Source organism: Plodia interpunctella, chromosome 10, assembly GCF_027563975.2.
Source record: "Plodia interpunctella isolate USDA-ARS_2022_Savannah chromosome 10, ilPloInte3.2, whole genome shotgun sequence".
NCBI lineage: Eukaryota > Metazoa > Arthropoda > Insecta > Lepidoptera > Pyralidae > Plodia > Plodia interpunctella.
Window position 1 is genome coordinate 3,096,726 of NC_071303.1, and position 23,513 is coordinate 3,120,238.

The window sequence follows — 23,513 nt, forward strand, 5'->3', positions numbered from 1 at the left end:
CCCCTTATTTTTTACACAATTTTGTAATTATATTTTTTTTTCAGTTGTTATTCATAACGAAATTTATTATTATTATTACGCTACGTCTAATTATTGCATTCGAGAATTGTGAAACTCGAAGGCTACGCCTTTACCGTATATGGTATGATATATTTTTTTAATTATATTAAATTTCTTTATTCCACTTGGATTCATTAAGCATTTGGGACTTTTATAATTTTTTTTATATATAATTAATAATACATATACTAAAACAGTAACTTTTGGTATTCTTTAAAAAGTGAAATAACAAGCTTAGATATTATTATTATATTATAATAACTTCTTTAATTATAGAAATAGTTTGTGCATATTACGTACAAGATCAAAATATAAAGTGTGAAACAGTATTTAATATTATTATTGAAATTAAATTTATTACAAATTCAATTAAGTCTTTGAAAACTAAACATTAATTATTAGTACAAATGTTTCTTTGTTTAATTCATTAATTGAGGATGGCGAGACTCTTGTTGATTGACAAAACAATTAAACACCCACACTTAAAGACAGCCTATTGAATTCCAATTCGAAATTCACCTGTGTGAAAGTATTTTGGTTAGTCTTTGTTCCTCTTGTTTTTAGCTTTTTTACATTGATGTTTCAAGTCTAAACTAAATTAGTAATATACTTTTTCAAAAAATACAGTTTCGAATTCATTTGCGTACATTCCTATATAAAAATATCCGTTCGTCAAATAGATGTTTGTAATGACCAATGAAAACGTATTATTTTTAAACACCATTAAGACTTAATCATACTTCACTCATACCAATTTGTTCCATTTCCAAATTTAAATTACACCTAACGTATAATTAAAATAGTAGAACATCAAAACTAAACGCATACTTTAGTTTAAAAACACAGTACTCGACGACACAGTTCTCCACTGCACTTAAAAATTGTGTCAGTGCAAAATGTTTCCACTGCACTACTTTAGGACCACAGATGTATAACTTTCGTAGCCGCGTGTACCATGCGCTACGGCGTAGCTGCTACGCGGGTGGCTACGACGAGCTCTCTCTAGACACTGGAGCTACGAGTCTGGGATGCCATGTTTGAATAAATTGCCCAGAGATATGAAATTTGGGACTTTTTACGCCGCTTGCTTTCAGGGTTTTCACAAATAGTACATAATCCTTAAGAGGAGCATTCTATATTTTATTGAAATATAGTAATATTTTGCTATAGTTTCATAACAAATGTGTGTCTATCATTTAATACTGAGTTGATTGAAATATTGGAACGGCGGCGGCAGACTAAATATTTTTCAAGTCATTAAAATTTACACATTTTTTCATTTTTTTCTATTTTAACAAGTATTTAGTTGCAATTAAAATTAATGTTGTAGCATTGTTATAACACATTACTGTTCAACTCAACACATAATATAGTATTTAATTACACGACAATAATAGTGAGAACAAAAAAAAAACTGTATAAAATTAACAATCAGCTTAAAATTTGGGTAATTCAAAGTGCTGGCAACACTGAAAGGCTTCGAATACAGCAACAGATATCTGTTGCGCCTACAATGGCCCGTTTTTATATGGACAATAGCGAGAACCCATTTGTTAAAGTTATGAGGTAAGACGCTGGATTTGTGTGCGAATGTAATAAAAGATTTTGGTTTGAGACCACCTATAAGTCTGTGTAAAACTGTTCGACAGATGTCGATAAATTTTTGATATGTCTCGAATATTAAAAATTTATCGACATCCGTCGAACGGATTTTTCTTGATGGAGTCCTTTATTTATAAAGAACTAACGGTTAGTACCGGCTTCGCTTGGGTTAAACTAAAATAAACTAAACACCTAAATCTTCCTCAAGAATCATACTATCTATTAAAAAAACCCGCATTGAAACTGATTTTATAAAGATCTAAGCATATATCGGGACTGACAGCGGGAAACGACTTTGTTTTATACTAAGTATGTAGTGACAGTGGACAAACGAGCATGCGGTTTGCCTGATGGTAAGCGAACACCACAGCCCATGATATTTATTTTTATTGTATTTTTATTCTAACTTCAACAGTAAGGATTTACTATGTATTTTATATTTTGCTTCTTGGAATAAATTAATAACTGGGATTTTTTAAATGTTTTAAATAAAATCTCGACAGTAACGGCGTGTAATCTTCAACATCTCATTTGTATAGCCGTCGTACAGTCTTCAGATGTCAAAGAAAACAATACTACAAATACCAATACGCGGTATTTAAATGAAAGAGGCAACTTTTTGCCTTTTCGCAAACAAAACCTCGTTTTGATTTCTCGTATAATGACGATGCCAGTCAGATGGAGGTCTTATATTAAAACGTTTCCTTATTTTTATAACTGACCCGAATGACGAAAAGACCAAATCTAATATAGATAGATAGATAAATTGTTTATTTACATCGAGGACACACAATATACATTTATCATATAGTAAACTATTAAAATAAAGGACAAATACATTCTACATAACTATAGAATCATGTGCCGCAGCGATATAAAAGAGCAGTATCTCAGTGCATATTCTGCTCGACAAAGAGAGCAGGGCACTGGTTTTCAGATACCACCAGAGGGTACACGGGGTTTCACGCATATCGGAGATGGTCGCGCCATAGTAATTATATAATTAATGATACACACTTAACACATTTAAATTAATAACATTTCTAATATTATGAAGACAATAGGAGGTAGACTAAACGTATACGAATTCAATTTAAACCGAAACTAACACAATAGCACCAGACAAATACAAGCCACTCGTCACACGCCACACAAAACTTGCAGACATCACCACCAGGCAACTAAGTTCCTTTTTGGTTTTCTAAAATAAACGTCTTAAATTGTTTTTTGAAAGTTGATTTCCTGTATAACGATAATAGGTGGAGGAATATTTTTCCAGCACTTGGTTGCCTGATGACGGAAACTGCCAGTGAAAGTCACAGTACGGTGAATATGGAACATCAGCGGCATCGTATCTAGTACGTCGAATACTCGGACGATGAAATTGTAATTTGCAATATAAATAATCAATATTTTAAAATTTAATTATATCAAACATTAACATAGCAAGATGTAAATGTCTCCGCGATTCCATATTCAACATGGATTTATGATTCAGGTAAGGCGTGACGTGTGTGCGAGGCGGAATAGCAAAACAGAAACGACAACATGCGTTCTGCACTCGTTGCACCATACGTATAGTCTTATACAATAAACGTGGACCATACACTAGATCACCATAGTTTAGACGACAAAGTATAAGTGACTAACAAAGAATTATTCTTGCTTTCTCTAAAAGGTACTTGCGTATTTTATTAAGAACCTTAAGCCTGTAAAAGCAATTTCTAATTAAACTTAAAACATGTCAAATTTCGAGTTTATAAAATAGAATACACTCCATACACGAAACTGTGGCGTTTACTTTTTAAGGTCCGTTATGAAAAGCGGCGATTCGTTTATTTATTTCCATATATTTATTGTTGAAATGAAATAACTTAATAAAAAAATCCAAACAGAAAAATATTTATCTTAGTCTTTATGGGACTAATAGAAGCCAAAACTTTTCTTTAGAATGCTTGTCTGTCTGCCTGTATGTTCTTAGCCCATCACGCGAGCAAAAACTACTGGATGGAATTTGATGCGATTGTACTTATAGCAAATGATCTAACTTAAAATCTGCGGACGCATTTAATAAACACGGGCGTAGCCACGGGCAAAAGCTAGTAAAGATATATTATTGTGATTATTAAATAACTTATTAAGTAAGGACAAACAAGTACCTAAATTTTCCCGCTCGCTTGATTAATTTCTCCCATCCCATCTCATTGTAATTTGAAAAAATACCCGACTTATTGAACAATGAATACTGCAGATTGTCTTGGAAGTGCCAGTGTCTTTTTTGCTTTCAAATTATTTTATTTGTTTGCTGTGTACATAATTCTCATAATTTGCGGTACGATCAGGCGTTTGATAGGAATCCATCATCTTAGAACCTACTCCATAACCGTCCCTGGACGCGAGTGTTTTTTACTGTTGAAAAACACTAAACAGCATTCCCATAGAGGGTTGATGGGGTTGAAGGTTGGACTTTAAATCTGGTATAGGTTTTACCGTAACACGTTGTTATCCGAGATATCGATAATAATACATAAGTTATGATAACACACGAAACAAATAATATTATTTTTTTTTTCAATTCAGACTTGTCCATTTTTGTTAGTACACTTAGCCTTAACCTATTTTTAGTAACATATTTTAAAACAAATACAATACAATGCAAAATAATATTTAATCATTGCTGTACCATCCCATGTGAGATAGCACAACAGTGGTTAACATATATGCAGTCTAGTCTGCTGGCCTCCATCCTCAGGATGGTCTTGGGACTGCCCCGCACCCTCCGCACCAGGGACGCGTTAATAAAGTACAGTTTATAGCAATAATAAACCAAATTGCAAAACATTTCGTTAAAAATATCCCCACTATCAAAACAGACCGATAATAAAAGTTAAAAATAGACTTTATAACACAGAAGATATTGTTCAAATTATTTCCCTTGTGTAATATCGCGAGGAATTTTTATGAACTGTTTGAGAATGTTAGGGGGAATGGATGTCCGCAATACGAATTTGATGGCTCCCAAACAATGACAATGATACCATCTTTAATTCCCAATTTCATTGCTGAAAGAACAACTATATTATATACTCTAGAACTATCTTATTCCTTTCGACCTTTCGAATAGATACGCATGTATTTCATCAAAATCGGTTGAGAAATGTCTGAATTTGCAGGATTAGACACAATTTTAAATCTACGCCTTTGATCTAAAGATCCCAGGTTCGAATACGATTCCTCCATCTTTTCGCATACTTACTGATATGACTCATGTGGTAGTTTTCATACTGGTAGTATGTTAACGATCCAATGAGAAATTTGAAGAAAATTATTTCAGTATATAAAGCATGAATAGGTAACCAACGAACAAATTAGTATTGGCAATAGTCGAATGAGATCAAAATCGAAAATTTGTAATACGTTAAAAATGCACAACGTTAATATTCAAGATTTCACGTCTGCCGGCACTCCCCGAGTGCAACTCGTTTTTAGGGTTCCGTAGCCAAATGGCAAAAACGGAACCCTTATAACTTAAATATTCTTGGCCGTCTTATTTATAGATACATTTTTTATACCAATAAACAAATGTAAAACTGTACAATCCTCCTCCGCCTATCAAGATATCCTGCATGGAACTCTGTGCATCGGGATAGCGGTCAATTATCAATGACTTTGGATAGGTTGATGTGCTGTTACATGTAAGCATTGATTAAAAGAATTTAGGTTATGATTAAAAGCTAAATCCTAATTTCTTTACGTATATTTCATCAGAATGTTGTTCGCCAACATCAATATAACTAGACATGGTTGAAATTGTAGTTCTGGCTTCGTGTAGGCGCAGTAGCGTAGGGGTTGCCGTAAAAGGCGAACACATCACTGTTAAACTGCTTGTACTCCCGTACTGGTCCTTAATTTATAATCACCACCAGATATTCCTCATTCGCACACTGAGCAGACATACATCATATCACAAATCTCACAAATAACAAAACTAATAAACAGTTGTTTTCCCCACATGTTGTTTTCCCCAAATGATAAAATACTTTACTTATAAACCTATTAACGATTTTTTTCACGATTCATAAACATTTTATCTTTGATTATATATTTGATAAGGAGATTATATTTTTTGTATAAATAGATATTATACTCATATATTTAAATGATGAATTGTTGAAACGTTGTTATTATTTTTAAAAAACACAACACAGTTGCGCCATCTGCTTTATAAAGCATCGTTGACTATCAGACTATTTGTCTAACCAGATTCAGTGTAATAGTGACATGCGTTGTATTACTTTTTTGTGGTTGATGGTGACAAAATAAAGACATTTTGACCAAATTCTACGGGAATCTCGCTACTTTCATGATAAAACCCTAGTATGTGATTTATTTCGAAATTCCCATGGAAGCGAATATCAGCTATCTCAATACTAAATTTCATAAAAATTTACCCAGCCGTTTGAGCGTAAAAATGTAACAAACAAACTCACAAATATAATACTATCCATTACACCACCACATAACTAAGGACGATGATATGTTTGTTCTTCTTTCACGTCAAATCCAAGGAATAAATAGTGTAAGTGTGTAGTAAGTATTTGCTGTGGATATAGTTGGACTTTTCACCTCGCTTTTCACTGCGGACGAAAAGCTTTTTAAGTTAAAACACATAACTACATATATTCTGTTAGGTAATATATACAGAATAATTCCTTACCCCTTATAAATTTCATCATAAAATTATTTGCTTTCGGGATATAAATAACTTCAATTTATATTTTAGTCATTGAGTGTTTCATTTCCTTATCTTAAAATAATGTAATTCATTTAATACTTATAGCTATTCTTATTATTAATAAAATTTACAATCAACATAACAATAACAAAGTAAGGGCTAAACATAATGTTCAAAGCGGAGTTCCTAGGGGAGATGGGTGTTCTGTAATGCTTTTCATAAATTCCGTCCCAAAACTCAGCTCGTCTTTGAGAAAGAGGTCCTAGCAGCTGCAGGTTGGGTCCTATGGACAAGTGCGGTGATCTCTGGGCGTTGGCCGGGGTCCAGGCTGGCAGTAATGACCCTTGAGGTACTGGCTCTCTGGAAGGTAAAGAAATTGCGTCACATGGTTGCCTTCATTTTTCTGTTGCGTACACGAGTAGTCATAGAAAATTCAAATTTTGTGTAAAAATTATCTAACGAGGATTGGCTGCTGAGCCCTTGAGTCAAGATTTCTTCTTTCATTGAAATTCAATTAACCTGCTAACCATTTTCATACTATATTAAAATATCTTTCTTTCGGCTGCTTAGTCTAAGCATATGAAGAAATATATAGATTCATTGTCATAATCATAAATATTAATACATTCGTTATTAGAAAAGAATATTCGTCTACGATTGTCATTCTAGCTGATTTACCTAGGTGACTACTAAATTCTGATATAGAATCTAACATTTAGCAGCATAATAGCAACTTTGTATTTCTATATCATATAATTCAAAACAACTTACCCTTGCGTCACGAAGTTTGTAAAAAATTCTCTCATAATTTCCTTCATTAAAATATATTCATCCGTCGCATTAGTGGTGTCTTCATCAACAACTGCGCCGGTCTGTGAGCAGTGGCCAGCACCGCGCTCCTCCGTGTGGGGCACGTAATTAGTGTTGTTGTCCACAAAAGAATATTCATACAAATATATCGCTTTATGACCTGCTTCAGCCCGTATTTTCACTGTATGCAGCATAGGATACGCAAATAACACATCCGTGTAAAAATCTATAAAGCTTAAAATGTTATTTTCATTAACATCTTCATTACCGAAGTAAAATTGTTTAATTTTCTTGGCAACTTCTTCTTTTTCATCATCAGAATCAAATTGCAGATCAGCTGGTACAAAGTGGGAAAAATTCGCATTCATTAAATGTCGCAAAACATCAAACGATTCAACTTGAAGTAATCCTTCCATATTTGCATATCCGTAAAGCATTGGATAAGTGTTTAGGCTTGGTTTTTTCAACAAATTAATTGGAGCATCATCAAGGAACATTTCAGTTCCCAGATCAGCCTCAACACAAGGAACAAACAGTACCGATGAGTCAAGTCTCGCTGCAATAACATCTACTCGTGAAATTAGTGTTTCGTATGACGCAGTTTTGTAAAACTCTTCTAATGCTTCTATATCGTCTACATTATCGGTGGTAAGAGCATTGGCATAAATTCTTGCATTCTCTAAGGGGTCAACTTGAACAATCAGGGGGCCAATTGTGCCACCACTATTTGATATAACCCTATGGAAGAGACCTTGAGCCATCGGCGATAAGGAAAGGAGTTCAACAGAAAATCCGCCTGCACTGCATCCCTCAATAGTGACGTCATTAGGGTTGCCTCCAAAATATGCAATATTGTCTCTTACCCATCGGAGTAGCGCTACCTGGTCTTTCATACCGGCATTACCGGGTATTTCTTCTGTGCCCAGACAAAGGAATCCGTGTACTCCAAGACGATAATTGAATGTGACTACAATCATATCGGTAGAATTCACCAAAGTAACAGGTTCTTGGTAAGTACCAAATAAGAATTGGAAACTGCCTCCGTGCACTGTGACCATGACCGGAAGATTCGTTTGGTTTGTGTCAGGAACGTACACATTGGCTACCAAGCAGTCTTCTTGGGTAGAGTCAAATTGTGGTTGAATGCAAAATATGTATTTGTTTACTGCGTCGAAGGTGTCTGTCCATTGCGGTGGTGCCAAGGGCGGCTGGAATGAAATATGAATCATCATCAATTAAGTACATTTATCGTATGTACAAATTGCTTTTCGTGTCGTGATGCATGTATTGATATCTACAAAATAAAATTATTTATCTTTATAACGACGAAGACATGGTAATTTGGGTTTTTTACCTGGAAAAATTAATGAACCCGAGCGACGTCACTTGTACAATTGTTTGCAGTTGTTTGGCATATAATAACATTTTTATGTTAGTTTTTATTTTCAATATGGTTATTTCAATAAATAAAGTGCTTGCATTGCTGAGCCGATGCGAAGAGTGAGAGGCAAAACACCCTAGGTCACAAAGAAGTATACAACGCGTGTCTGACACCCCTGGGGCATTGCAAGCGTCGATGGTTGTGGTGACCACTTACTATCAGGTTGGCCACATTGACTTGCTTAGTAGTATAAAAACATATCCTTACCATAAATTTTTGCCTTCCTGTCGGCGCAGTAGCGTAAGGGATCCCAAAGAAAGCAAATACATCACTGTTCGTCTGTCTGTGCCCCCTAACTGGTCCCTGTTTTATATTCACCACCAGAGTTTCCTCACTTCCACTCTGCGCAGCAACATAGCCCACTGCCACACTTATCAATAATATTCCCCACATACTTCAAATGAATGATAAACCACACCTTATGAATAGTAACTGGTTTATATATCAGGCACATATATATCAATCGATAAGGTCTGATAAGTATATCTTGTACGATACGATCGAAATCATTTTTGTATATAAATAAATTAGTGCCTAATTTTTATATAGGTTGTTACAAAAAATATTAGTTATTGATTGCATTATTTACTAATGTTTGCGAAGACTGATTTTTTGAAAATAAAATACGTAAATGTATGAAGAGTGACTCGCGTGACTGCTATCGGCAAATTCAAATTCAAAATTATTTATTCAATATAGGATGATATACATCACTTATTGACGTCAAAAAAAATACTTAAACTAAGTCTACTACCGACTTCCAGAGCGCAGGTGAAGAAGAAGCGGCGCAACAAACTTCACCTTTTCTCCAAAGACGTCAATTAACAAATGTAGGTTTTATACAAAACTCAAAACAAAACTGCAAATTCATAGCGACGACAGAAAAAATCGACTTGAAATTATTTTAACAGTACAAAACTTCGAGTAATTGAAAGTAAGTATTTATACACATTTATAAGATCCATACAAGTAAAACCAAAGGCACCACATTACAAAATATACTACCGCTTGGCAATAGAATATAATTCACACTGGTACATGGTGACTAAGTAAATACTCAGTAATCGTTAGGGGAAATACCTAAAGCGGTAATTTCCACCAGAATACACAAAGGTCAAACAAACCACTTATAAAAAAACTGCTTCATACATGCATATGGGCCGCGGACCTGCTTATAAATGTTAACCAATATCATTGTATAATAGATTTATTGTAACTATGATAGACAATGTTTGTATGTCGGTTACAATTATTACGACTTCCAGTTTAACTCTGTTAATTCATAAAATATGATTATTTTTAAAGTAAGTAATTACATAATAATTTTATTACATTTTTCGTCTTCTATTATTTTAACTTAACATTTTAATGTCAGATGATTTATTAGATACTAAAATGAGATGGTGGGAGTAATGCGGATATTTAAGACAGCAGCGGCGTGTTAAGAGAGTAATTCGAAGATAAGTCTTGGCGTGTTTGTGGTTGCATTCAGGGCTGTAACGCCGCGTAGCCTAGGTCGTAAAAATGAGCCAATTAATTTTCGAAGATTCGCCTGAGATTTCTTTTTAGTTATTATTGCCTTCAACTACCAAGTTTCCCTAGGTCCCTTAAGATATAGATGTAACGTACGTTTTCCCGGTTGGCCCCCGCAGCCATTGAACGTCGGAGCTCAAGTTCCGCTTTCCTACTTTTTCACTGCAAGCCTGTATTTGACTAAATTATCGTAATAGCCGATTGATAAACGAATTAATCAACTTATTTTCTTGTTATTGGTGTAATCAGGAAACACCAGGTGTTTATCAGTAGGGGTCTACCATATCATACGGATTCTAGTACCTGACTATTTATGCTTATTAACATATACATATTAACGTAAATGCTCCTATTACCGCCAGTTTTAGCTGTCTTATGATTCACTTTTAAAAAATTGATATAAGCTGTTATGTTAGGAAAGATGTTATAATTTATAATTAATCTCAACGAAGTATTCTTTGCAATTCAGTACTTAAATTCAATATTCAATAACACAATAGTTACTAAATAATTATTTAATCCAAAAGAGTAGTTGATTCTATTACCGACCCATAGAATGCGGCAAGATTCTATTACCGATTTTTCTACTTCTTTTACCGACCGCTACGAAGTTGTCACTTCTTCTATACTATTAAATAAAATAAAAAAACGTTTTTAAGGTATTTATTATATAATAACAATAGTTATGAGATCAACATTATTACAATATGAACATAATTATTTATTGCAACGCTTAGAGCACTTATTTTTTGTTATTTTAATTAATAAAAAATATAATCAGCCTCAGAAAACAGTCTTCATATAATTAAATGCTTACTTTTTAATTACCTACATACTAATTAAATATTATAAATCAGTAACAAAAATATTTTTACCTGTAATACAATCACAAAATACCTTTATAATAGGTACACACATTTATAATTCGCTCAATACAGAAGCCGACCCCAAGATGCTTGGGATTAATAAGGCTAGGAGAAGAGAGAAGAGAGAGAGACAGTAATCAACGTTTGCAAATTCAAATAAAGTAGTTTTAAAAAATATTATCAGATTCAGAGTCAGATGGAAAAATAATATGTCGTTTATACGAAACAGTTTTTGGTACATGTAACTCATCATTATCAGATGATGATGTATTTGGAAGAACTCTAGCTGATGTTGAAGCATAACCTGAATGTATTGCATTTTTAGTTTTCACTTTGTAATTATTTTGTCGTGGGATTAATACTGAGTCAGATTCAGATTCTGAACTTGACGTCGTATTACGACGTATTTCCAACGCTTTTGATGTATTATGTTTTCTCACACTTGTTGGTTTAGACACAGCTCCCATATTTTTCCTTTCTTTTGCCTTCCTAAGATCTGCTTGTTTCTTTTCTCTTTCTATTTTATTTCTTTGTAATTTTTCTTTCCGTATTTTTTTCTTTTCTTCTTCCTGTGCTTTTTTCTCTTCTGCTTTTTTCTGGTATTCCATGAACTCATCTGATATTGCAACAGTTGGTGTAATTTTTTTGGAAACTCTTTTATTTGATTTAGTGTCAACTTTAGGAAAGAATAGAGCATTTTTAAAAGGAGTTGTAAGATTGAGCTCTTTTGGTATAAACCTTGAATGACTAGAATTTTGGATTGACTTACATGGCGTTTCATTATTAACTGTAGTGAACAATGTGTCGTCACTATGACTTTTATTCAGTAGTAGCATAGGTTCATCACTAAAGTTTTTATTGGATTGTTTAGGAGTTGATGTTCTTGCATTGTGATCTTCACTGTTTAACTCTTTGACGCAATCAGTTGAAGTAGTAATTGTTTTGGGGGGTATCTCATTAACATATTCCAAAAGATTCGATTCAGGCTGAGTGCTCAATAAAGATATGGTATCCGATTCTTTAGATATAATTGGAGATAGCAATTCGTCCATGGGAAACATTAAAACATTATTAGAAACGGTATTAAAACGGTTTGGAACAAGACATCCACTTGCACTGACTTCATAAGTCAACGTCTCTTCTTCACCAATATTGTTGACAAGCGTGGTATCACCCAATTCTAAATTGTTATCGAAAGTTTGTTGTAAAGGTGTATTGTCGATAGGATTAATATCCCTCCAAAACTCAAATAATTTTTTGTAAGTCTCATCGCCATTCCATACCGATCCCGATTTTTGGAACATTAGGAGAACTTCAGGTGATAAGCGACGTTCAAACTGCTGTTTAAACTTTTCTGTATCGTCGACAGATTTCTCATTGCCTGTAACAGTACTCGATCCATGGCTACTAATATCATCTGCATTGTCTCCACTTTCTTCACTTGTTGCATTAGCGTTTTTTGTCAAAAGTTTATCATAATTTACATTATCAGGTCCAAAGGGATATAATCCACAACATTGGAATCCATTCTTAATTGTTTGTGATACAAGAGTATTTTTTAAGCAAATATCCACTTGAGGTGCAAAATCTATTCGTCTTAATTTTGCAAAGTTGTTTTGAACTCTAAAATCATGAACAACGGTTCTCCAAGTTCCTTTCACGGGTCTGAATACAGAAACGTCTAAGGGTTGAAGAACATGCGTTGCATTAGGTAATAATGCTATTAGGATTATTCCCTTTTCTTTGCAAAAAACTGTCAGAGGGAGTGATATATGAGAAGTGTGACCGTCGAGAAATAAAACTACAGGAAATTGTATGTTATGCTGAATCAGCCAGGGATAAAAGCAATTGGCAACGTACTCATAAAATGCGGCCATATTCATCCATCCTGACTCAGTGTGACCGATACCCCATCCAGATGGTACAGTTGGAACAATGTTTTTTGGTAAACGCTTGTATGGATATAAGACCATGGGAGGTGCTATTGCAGCATCTGCAGACACATTTACTAGCACTGTTAAACACTCCTTTTCGTCATTGGCCACTCTACTATATACTTTCTTGCTGCCTCTTCGGACAAGAACTTGTTTTCCTTTCGGACACAAAAAGAATCCGGTCTCATCACAATTAAAAATCCGACTAGGATCTTCCAAAACATCAAGAAGGTTATTTTGTTCAAAATAACTATGTACTCGATTGAACCATGCTCTTACAGCTTCCTCTGTAAAATGTGAACGGCTTGTAGGCAAATTCTGAGTAATTCGCCTTGAAATGGTAGGATGCCTCGCCATAAACTTAAGAAACCATCCTTTTCCGGGAACACCATCTTTAAAAGGATTAGAGCGATTTAAGTTTTCCACCAATTTTGCTACTGTTTCCAACAATTGATCCTTAGTTACAGGAAAACCTGACTTCCCGAGATAAAAAATCCAGTCTACCAGTCTTTTTTCTTCCTCCTTCGTTAAAACTGTTTGTTTTCCACAATGTTCATTTATATATTTATTATTTCTCTTGTCACGCAGAGTTGTCCTCGGTATGCCATAGGTTTTTGAAGCTTCGTATATGCTGGTACCTTCATTTATAGCTAGAAGCGCAGCTTCTAGTTGAGCAGAGGCGTACTGCTTGCGCTTCTGCGGCTCCATGATTCTATAAAAGAACACAATATTTTTAAAGAGATATAGAATTTAATTCTTCGAAAGAAGCTTTAAAAAGTTACATAGCCCCATTCCGTCCCGCCTTTTTTATTTGATTTGAAAACATATGAAATACAGCCAATGCCATGAAGCCGTGAATGAAACTGGATAGCAAATATTATTTTACATTAATAATATGTCCTGTGACAAAATCTCTCAAAACGTCACGTATGCAAAAAATAAGCCAATTTGTTCAAAAATATACATTTTGTTTTTGTGTACTGTAATATTACCAAAAATATCGCCACAACTGTGAGTCGGTAATAGAATCAAGTATGAAGGTTACAATATTCTATTAGCGACCAATAAAATTAATAATAAACAGATAAAATATCCGCTTTATGGAATACTGTTAAATTCGATCTCATTGCTATATTATTTCTTTTAATGTCAGTTAGTCTTTAATTCAGATAATATCAGTTATTTTAGTATAATATCATTATAATAATAGGGATATTGTCTAACGTTGAATCGAGTTTTACACAAAAACTTTAAGAAATAGCTTTGTCGTTAATAGATCTAAAGAAGTAAAATAATTTTAAGAATTGAACAAGAAAAAAATCAAATCAAATGAGGTAGTTTATAATAGATAATTTTTTTAAAAACTTTAATGTTCTCAAAATTTAACAACGCCATGGGTCGTTATTAGAATCAAGTTTTGAAATTTGGATTCTATTACCACCTTAAATTAAAACATGATTTTATAACACAAAAACCAATAAAAAGTATTATTATTAAGAGTTAGTTTAGATAACGAATATATACGTTACAGTTGTAATGTGATATCAAGAAGGCAAATCCATTTTTAGTGTGTTATTTTCCTTAAGTAATATTTAGGTGTACTTACGTGGCTGGAGACGCGACACTATGAAACGTGCGTCCGCTTCGGGCGCGTCCCACTTACTGTCAAATTACTTTTTTCACTGGCTATTTAAACACACAAACTTTACTCTTTTTGTTGTCCAACAAAAATACGTTACTAATTTTTAAGGTATGACTTTTCTGGAACCCTATATTATGTCTAATATGAGTGATTTAAAAATTAGATCGTTAATAGAGTACACATTTTAGGGGGTCGTTAATAGGAGCTTTTACGTTATAAGTGTATTTGATTACAAGATAAATATAATTGCCTTTATTACATCAGCTCATTACTCATGATATTAGGGTTCCGATGTAAACAAGGATCCAAGGGCCTTAAATGGTTTATTTCGGAATCCTTGGGCTAGCTTTATAATATTAGTTACAAAGCTCATTTACGAGCCATGCCCCATTGCCCCATGCGCCGTTGCGACGACGCAGCATTTGTGTTGCGTTTGCGCCGAGCTATGTTTTCTTTAGGTTTTTACATTGACGTGTCATTTTTCGATAATAAAAAATGGATAGTGCAGGCAGGAGCATGTCGCCACAGCGCAGATGCGTAGACAGACGTGCGTGTCTTTAACGGAGCATGACTTGGCAAAAGCAATGCCCCATTGCTCCGTTGTGACATCGCAACACATTGTAGCTCCGTCGTTTCGCGGTTCCGTCGTCCGCAAATTTCGTACACTTTCTACGTTGTTCTGCGTTGATCCGTCGACGGATGTCAGCATGACGGTGGACAACGCAGCGTAACTGTACAATGGGACATGGCTCTATACAGGCATGTAGTTTTTCGCGAACTTGGAACTCGCGATTATTTTTCCCACGACAATTCCGGTACTCACACCTACCGAGGCTTAAGATTATGATTTATCGATCATATTAAAATAAATAATTGTGTCATAGCCAAGATAATAATCATAGATAAGAAACACAAAGGTGCATTCGGGTGCTGCCGCAAGATGCATCTCTTTCTTTGCAATAATTGCATTTTGCCGTGTAAACTTCAAAATCCCTTTATTGGAGACTAGGTGTTTACTCGCGAATCGTCAACATAGAATAGTTACTTCTGACAGCATAATTAGGTATATTTTTTTGTAATTCATGTGTTTACCCATGCCAGATTACTAATTACTAGGACCAATATTTTTTCGTGATAGCCCATTAATAATATACACGTTGTTCCATACAACATAACGAATTAAAATCCTTTCAGTACAGTGTTTATGATACATAAATAAATATATTAGGACAAATCATACAGATTGAGTTAGCCCCAAAGTAAGTTCGAGACTTGTGTTATGGGATACTAACTCAAGGTTACTATATTTTATAACAAATACACATATAGATAAACATCCAAGACCCGGGCCAATCAGAAAAATATCATTTTCCATCATAACACGACCGGGGATCGAACCCGGGACCTCTCGGTTCAGAGGCAAGCTCTTTACCACTGCGCCACCGAGGTCGTCATGACAATGTTATGAATATATTGTATCATAATCTGTGTATTTCACGGGTGATGGATATATTATTGTATTTATTATTTGTTTAATTATAAAACGGAATAGCAGCTTAGCTGGACGTTAAAGTATTTATTTTATAATATTAAAATGTTCCTAAAACACCGAAGCTGCGATCCACCTCTATTAACAATTTTTTTTAATCCGACCTCATTCTACACGTGTTGTATAAGTTAAAAAAAACGTGTTGCACTCCGGGAGTGCCGGCAGATGTGAAAACTTGAATATTTTACGTTGTTCACTTTTGACGTCTTACGAATTTTCGATCAGGGTCACGTGTCCCGACGCGAGTTAAACATTTTTTACCCATCACAAAAAGTGCACAACGCCGCTAAAGAAGTTTTCAAAAATCCGACCGACAGGTGTCTTGTCTATATCTACTTTAATGTAGAAAAAACGTGTCCCACTATCTTTGTCCATTTAGGGTCATCCATGCTATTCTACTTTCGTGTACGTGTATAATCCTTCATTTGACGGCTAAGAACGGAAGGTCTGGCTCTCCAGTGATGCCTCGCTTGAAGGGTTATTATTATGTAACATTAGTATGTAACATTATTTTTTTTAATCTACAAGCTTTTTAAACTTACTTACAGTTCTCCTCTGCGTCATACTGCATGTCTGTCCTACCGAGATTTCCACGTCGCTTCAGTTTCCGCCCAGTATCCGCGTCTCTCTCTCGCTCTCTCTCTCTCTTTCTCTCTTTTTGACGATGAAAATAATGAAATCTATAATTTTATTTTAGTTTCAACCATATGGAAGGAATTTAGAAAACTAACATGAAATCAAGTTAGTTTAGAGTGGAATAGTTTATATTAAGTCCAAGTAAACGAGGCACGACGCACGTCTACACATTTTCCTTCAATTTTCCGAGCAAACAAGCCGCTTTATACATGATTTACATATTCATTTATAATAAATCTCTTTAAATAATTTCACATACACATAGTGCACTTGTTTTATTTAGGATCTAAAATGTTGACAACAAGATACCACCAAGAAAAAAAAAGTAGTAAGTACTTAATGAGTGAACCATAACCACATTGCTATGGTATATTTTTAGCTTTCGCGATTTAAAAGAAATTTATGAAAATGTGATTGCGGGTTGGCTCTATTTTAAATCTAACATCTTGCATAAAAGCAGATTAGAGTTATAATATCCTGTATGAACTTCCAAATCAAAATCTTTTACAAAATTATTGTTGTCAGAGGGATCTTACTGCATTCAATGTGTGACGAAACAATCATGTCCGTGCAAGTTAAAATAAACGCTTGTAACAATGAAAACTAGCCTGCGTAGTACGGAAAGCCGTAGGATTTAAAACAAAAGCATGATTTGGGCATGTAAAAGGGGATTACCCATTAATCCGGTACGCCCGCGGCGACACCGCCCGCGGTTTTAATGGGATGTGTTGAGAGCTTTACATCTACTCTTATTACCACTTATTTTAATAAAAACAATGATGAAATAGGAGTTCTTTACTTACCCAAATTTAGGACTTACCCAAAATTATTGCAAATTCGACCATATTTCGTCTGCATATTGTAGAACTACTAATTGTAGAATTTTAGTTATAACTGACTAGAGTTGGTCAGTGGATTCACCTGGTGATTCGTGGTGAATCTCTCACGAGATGATGGTCCATAATGCAGAATTTACTATCGAATCACATCACGGTATGATTGTAGTCGAATCACAATGATTGTGCTGCACGTGATTGGGTGATCGTATCTCGCTGAAAAGATGACATAATAAATTATAATATGTGTTGAGATATAGAATAACGCTTTAAAAGGCGTCTCTATCATATATAATGTAAACCTTAATATAAAGGTTTGTATTTACCAAAAGTTACTCAGAGATTTCTACACCAAACCCTGTAGGCTCGTGAGTTATAATCTGCTAAATACGACAGTTGACGAACGTAATCTCACGTGCAGTTGATAGGTTGATAACTTCTATTTAGTCAAAAAGGTGGTACAAAAAATAAGTAAGATAAGTACTTAAAATACTCAAAACGTGTTTCTTTCAAACTATCAAGTTTGCAATTAACAAATGTAGGTCTTATACATATAAATATTAAAAATTAAGAGGACGAATTCATATTATTATTAAATAAATAAAAAATTGATAATATTTTTAATACAATTATTGAAAATTGTCAAATAAATGTATATAATATATATAAAACTAAATGTTCAAAATGTACGTAATCATGTCTTAAATCAACTACATATGTTGTGAGGATACTGCACCATGCTTGCGCCAAACATTCTTGTTATTAACATAATCATCAAACTTATAATATGCCTTTTTACGAAGTACATCTTTTTTATAATTCCCAAATTTTTTATCCGGCATATTAAGAATCCATTTAGGCAATAATTTATTAATATATTTACTCTATCAGTGTAATCACTAACTTTTTTGAATAAGTTTAATTTTTTCCGGACATACATAATGTTGTCAAATATATATATGAAATATATAGCACAAATTGCTCTTTTTTGTAAAATGAAAATAGGGTTAAAGGTGCTAGCACCCCCCAAAAAGTATCCCATAAGACATTAAGCTATGAAAACAACTAAAATAAACTAATCTAGCAGTCGCCACGTCCGTCAGTTGTCTAATTCTCCTAACGGCGAATGCCGCGGAACTAAGTTTTTTGGATAGATCATTAATATGAGCATCCCTATGTAATTTAGAATCAATGGTAATTCTTAAGAATTTGGTGTTCGATACAAAGTCTAAGCTTTCTCCATTCAGAGTCACGTCCACGTGAGCCTACCTAACATGAAAAGATTAATGACGTATCATCAGCAAACAGCACGATGTCAGCCTGCTTTTCTACCATGTATTCATCATCTTCATCATTGGCGTAAACTAAGAAGAGAAAGAGTCCTAGAATTGAGCCTTGTGGTACGCCAATTTTTACATTACATCCATTTGATTTCACGTTTTTAATGTCAACAGTTTGTAACCTATCTTTTAAGTAAGAAGCTATTAGTTCAATTGATTTAGAATCGAAACCGACTAAGCTTTCGTAAAAGTGTTTCATGATCAAATGCTTTAGAATGATCACAAAAAACTCCGATAGCATCCAGCAAGTTCTCCCACGCGTTGTAAATATGAGTGACAAGAGCCACTCCCGCGTCTGTTGTACTTTTTCCGGCAGTGAAGCCATATTATTGGCCGTGAAAAAGATTATGGATCTTGAAATGATGTAGCATTTGATTGAGCATTATCTTTTAAAATATCTTGCTTAGTACGGGTAATATGGAAATGGGTCTATAATTGCCAAGCTCCGATTTTTCACCTTTTTTGAAAAGTGGAATTAACAGTAGTAAAAGGCACGTTTTACTCAGCGACCAACTGGAATGCGCATGTAACTAGTATACCCGCATAATATATTAGCAGGTATTAAGATATTACTTAACAATTTCAATTTCCGTAGCATATACCAATCGAATAATAAAGTTAATATACTAATATCAGATATAAAGATAATATATTAAAAATTACCGAGATTGTGCAATATATAAATCTTCGTTCTTCTGATAAGATCGGCTTATCTACCACTCAAAGTCGATAAAAAACATTGTATATAAGGAAAAAATAATCATATATAAGGAAATGTTTTTAGGCCTATTCATTGATCATGTATCGTTTCGACAATGTGGTGTCTGTTTTTGATAAGTGTGGGGATAGGAACTGTGATTGGCCAAAATGAGGAATCTCTGGTGGTGAATATAAAACAAGGACCAGTCCGCGGGTACAAGCAACCAGACAGTAACGTGTTCGCCTTTTACGGCATCCCCTATGCCACTGCGCCTACAGGAAGGCAGAAGTTTATGGTAAGATACCATATATTGTGTTACATAATGTTCCGCCCTCGCCCCAGAATTGGTCTCCCATGGAGGTCGAGGACTCGAGAACACCTAGCCTTAACAGTTGATAGGTAAACATAGCATTCCCAAGGAAGGCATCATGCAAGCGGCCGGTAATAAATAGTCGACTCTATTAAGTTTTATGGTTTATTTTATACGCTGAACGCGAGCATCGCGAGTTCATATCAACAAATGGACATTATTATACTTCGTCATATTTATTTTTATTTTTTAGACTTTAGTCGTAAGTATGAAGAAGTCGTAGAAGAAGTTAGTCGTAGTAATAATTAAATTATCTATCTAACAAACATCTGGGGGCGCGGCGGAGCCCCCGCAAGTCGAGCAAAAAAAGAGGCATGGCCGTACCATCCTTTTCTCGAAGCAATACAATCTAATCATGCGATGGCCAAGTCGGTCTAGTTATTTGAATTGCATTTTTAATATTGATATGATAATAACTTGCGTAATAACTTAAGACAGAAGGTCCCATAAATAGGGACTAAATAATTTAATCGACTTGGTATTACATGGATCTCATACATTTTACGGTAGAAAAACTGAGCTGCGAGACTTGGGTTTTTACAGCATGTTTTTGATGGCATAGCTTTTTTCGCTAAGATTTATATCGTGATGTTACGTTAGACGTTTGAAAGCATTTGTCATTATCACAGTATTTTTTTTCACTTGTTATAAAAATAAAAATTAACCATCTACCTTATTATAAAGTCATATACGCGATAGGCATCGTGTGAGCTACAAAATGCGAGGATTACTTACCTAATGTAACATTAGTATTAAGAAAAAATTAAACGAATTACATACTTTAATTTAAAAAAAAACAATTACTTTTTCTTATTAACAATTGAACAGGTACTATACTCATGTTTTTAAAAATATATTTATCTTTATAGGTAGATAGTTTATGTATCTATAGATTGATCAACGTCTTCGATATAACGGTGTAAATGATAAGATATTTAAAAAAATGCATACCAGCGTCAAGAAATGTCTTGTCATTTAGATAAACAATACATAAGTATTTTAGGATGTCATGTAGGCAGATAATGGATGAAGAAGATCTTATCTTAGAAAAATCATTCGATAATAAAACAACTTTTTTTTTCATACATTTTTATTGAATTATTTCAGCCGCCTCTCCCTCCACCTGAGTGGACAGAAACGTTAGAAGCAGTGCAAAGACACATAGTATGTATACAACCCGGCTTTCCTAACACTCAAGAAGACTGCTTGGTTGCAAACGTGTACGTTCCTCACACAAATCAGACCAATCTTCCAGTCATGGTCATAGTGCACGGAGGCGGATTCCAATCATTGTATGGTTCTATTCTACATCCTACAGCCTTAGTTAATTCTACTAATATGATAGCTGTCTCATTTAATTACCGGCTTGGAGCGCACGGGTTCCTCTGTCTAGGTACCGAAGAAATACCCGGTAATTCTGGCATGAAAGATCAAGTGGCATTGCTGCGATGGGTACAAGACAATATTGCACAGTTCGGAGGTAATCCCAATGACGTCACAATTGAGGGATGCAGCGCCGGCAGTGCATCCGTTGATCTTTTATCCGTATCGCCGATGGCAAAAGGCTTGTTTCATAAAATCATAGCAGGTAGTGGCAGTAATGTTGCGACGTTTGGAGTACAACTTGATCCCGTGGAGAATGCAAGAATCTACGCTAGAGCTCTCAATTTTGACCGCGTAGATGATCTAGATGCTTTGGAAGAATTTTATAAAACAGCACCATATGAGACATTGCTTTCGGACATTGAAGCCATAACGGTTAGGCCAGATTCTATGATATTGTTTGGACCTTGTGTGGAAGCTGATCTAGGATCCGAGAGATTCCTTGACGATGCTCCTTTCAATATATTGCGTCAACAAACCACTACGAGATATCCAATGTTATATGGATTTACGAATTTGGATGGATTACTACACATAGACCATTTTGATAATTGGAAATCTATGATGAACGAAAGGTTTTCTGATTTTGTACCAGCTGATCTACATTTTGAAAACAACGAGGAAAAAGAAGATGTTGCTGCGAAAATAAAACAGTTTTATTTCGGTGATGAAGATGTGAGCGAAAGTAACATTTTATCGTATATAGAATTTATCACTGACACAATATTTGCACAGCCGATGCTGCGAAATGTAAGACTGCATTCTGAATTCGGGGACAATCCCATGTATATATACGAGTACTCATATTGGGATAACAATACAGATTATGTTCCTCACACGACTGAACGTGGCGCTAACCACTGTGATCAAGTGATAGCAGTGATGGATGAAAACGTCACTGATTCAACACTAGCATACATTGAAATGAAGGAAATTATGAGGGAGATTTATAGTAATTTCATTACATTAGGGTGAGTATTAAAGTAAATATCAGCTTTCTCAATACCAGATTTCATAACAGTTTGCCCAGCCGTTGAGTCACAAACTGTAGCCTTTACAATATTAGTGGGATTATATTTTTAGTCGAGAACCCAGGACGAGCCGCATATTTTATGTAATTTTAAATACCTATTAACTGAAAATCTGACGTGGACAGATTAATCACCTAATGATAATAAACCTGATGATGAAAAGCCATTATTATGGCTCAATCAAAGCTTAGCTAATTACAAAGTATAAAGATCAATGCTTTTCAATTCCAGAGTTCCAGTGCCCGAAGGATCATCATTACCAGCCTGGCCACCAGCCGACGTCCAACGTACTCCTCACATGTCCATAGGCTCCATCCTACAGCTTCAAGGATCGCCAACCCAGTCCCGAGCGGACTTCTGGGACGAAATCTACGACAAGTATTACAAGGCACCCATTCCCCCTAGAAGTTCGGCATTCCAGTTAATTTTCAGCCCATATTTTGTTATTGTGATGTTGGTGATTAATATTATGAAATAAATAGCCAAAAAGTTTATAACAAAAAAAGTTTTGGTTTATTTCGTTATATGTGGCCGTCCAAATCAAAAGGGACCTATTATGGCGGCTGGCACTCAGATTTTTATTGCCATTGTTCACATACAAAACAACGACAATAAGCGTAAGGCGTAAGTACCGGGTAATAGGCGTAAGTACCGGGCGTCCCTTTTGATTTGGACGGCCACATATGGTCACATCTCTTCTTATAACGTCACTAGCGACCGGGCCCGGCTTCACACGGTCTAATATGCAGTGTGGAATACGTAACATAAAGTTAACCTTCGTTAATAAATTGTCTGATTAACAGTGAAGAAATTAGTGGCATAATATGTAATGACACATTTAGTTGTTAAACCGAAACCGAAATCTAGGTGCTAGGTTAGTTAGTGCTAGATTATTATACTTAAGAAATATTCCAGGAAAGATAGCGGTATATTATAAAAATAACGGTCAAATCAGTCATTACAACTCTTGTTTTGCAACGTTACAATTACAGCATCAAAACTTCGATTAACTGCTTAGTAAGCCGGTCGCGTTTTTAAACCGAAT

At 34.7% G+C, this 23,513-nt stretch overlaps 4 protein-coding genes across 5 annotated transcripts in view; 1 reads left to right on the forward strand and 3 right to left on the reverse strand.

The window, feature by feature from the left end:
• Nucleotides 1-1,816, reverse strand: part of LOC128673137 (uncharacterized protein) — a 30,641-nt gene extending 28,825 nt beyond the window's left edge. For both annotated transcript variants that reach the window (XM_053750773.2, XM_053750769.2), the window contains exon 1: nt 889-1,816. The gene's annotated coding sequence lies outside the window, so the exon portion shown is untranslated. The remainder of the gene's footprint in view (nt 1-888) is intronic.
• A 589-nt stretch (nt 1,817-2,405) lies between these two features.
• LOC128673064 (venom carboxylesterase-6-like) lies at nt 2,406-9,085 on the reverse strand. The gene is made up of 3 exons (XM_053750665.2): nt 8,856-9,085; nt 7,169-8,415; nt 2,406-6,757 (listed from the first exon to the last, which is right to left on the reverse strand). The coding sequence occupies exons 1-3, from the start codon at nt 9,039-9,041 to the stop codon at nt 6,490-6,492; spliced, it is 1,701 nt and encodes a 566-aa protein (XP_053606640.1). The 5' UTR covers nt 9,042-9,085; the 3' UTR covers nt 2,406-6,489.
• A 1,676-nt stretch (nt 9,086-10,761) lies between these two features.
• On the reverse strand, nt 10,762-14,825 carry LOC128673203 (uncharacterized). The gene is made up of 2 exons (XM_053750879.1): nt 14,588-14,825; nt 10,762-13,693 (listed from the first exon to the last, which is right to left on the reverse strand). Exon 2 carries the CDS (start codon nt 13,687-13,689, stop codon nt 11,215-11,217), a length of 2,475 nt encoding a protein of 824 aa, XP_053606854.1. The 5' UTR covers nt 13,690-13,693; nt 14,588-14,825; the 3' UTR covers nt 10,762-11,214.
• A 4,954-nt stretch (nt 14,826-19,779) lies between these two features.
• On the forward strand, nt 19,780-22,965 carry LOC128673181 (venom carboxylesterase-6-like). Its single transcript, XM_053750852.1, has 3 exons — nt 19,780-19,979; nt 21,162-22,408; nt 22,700-22,965. The coding sequence occupies exons 1-3, from the start codon at nt 19,800-19,802 to the stop codon at nt 22,944-22,946; spliced, it is 1,674 nt and encodes a 557-aa protein (XP_053606827.1). The 5' UTR covers nt 19,780-19,799; the 3' UTR covers nt 22,947-22,965.
• Nucleotides 22,966-23,513: the final 548 nt, after the last annotated feature.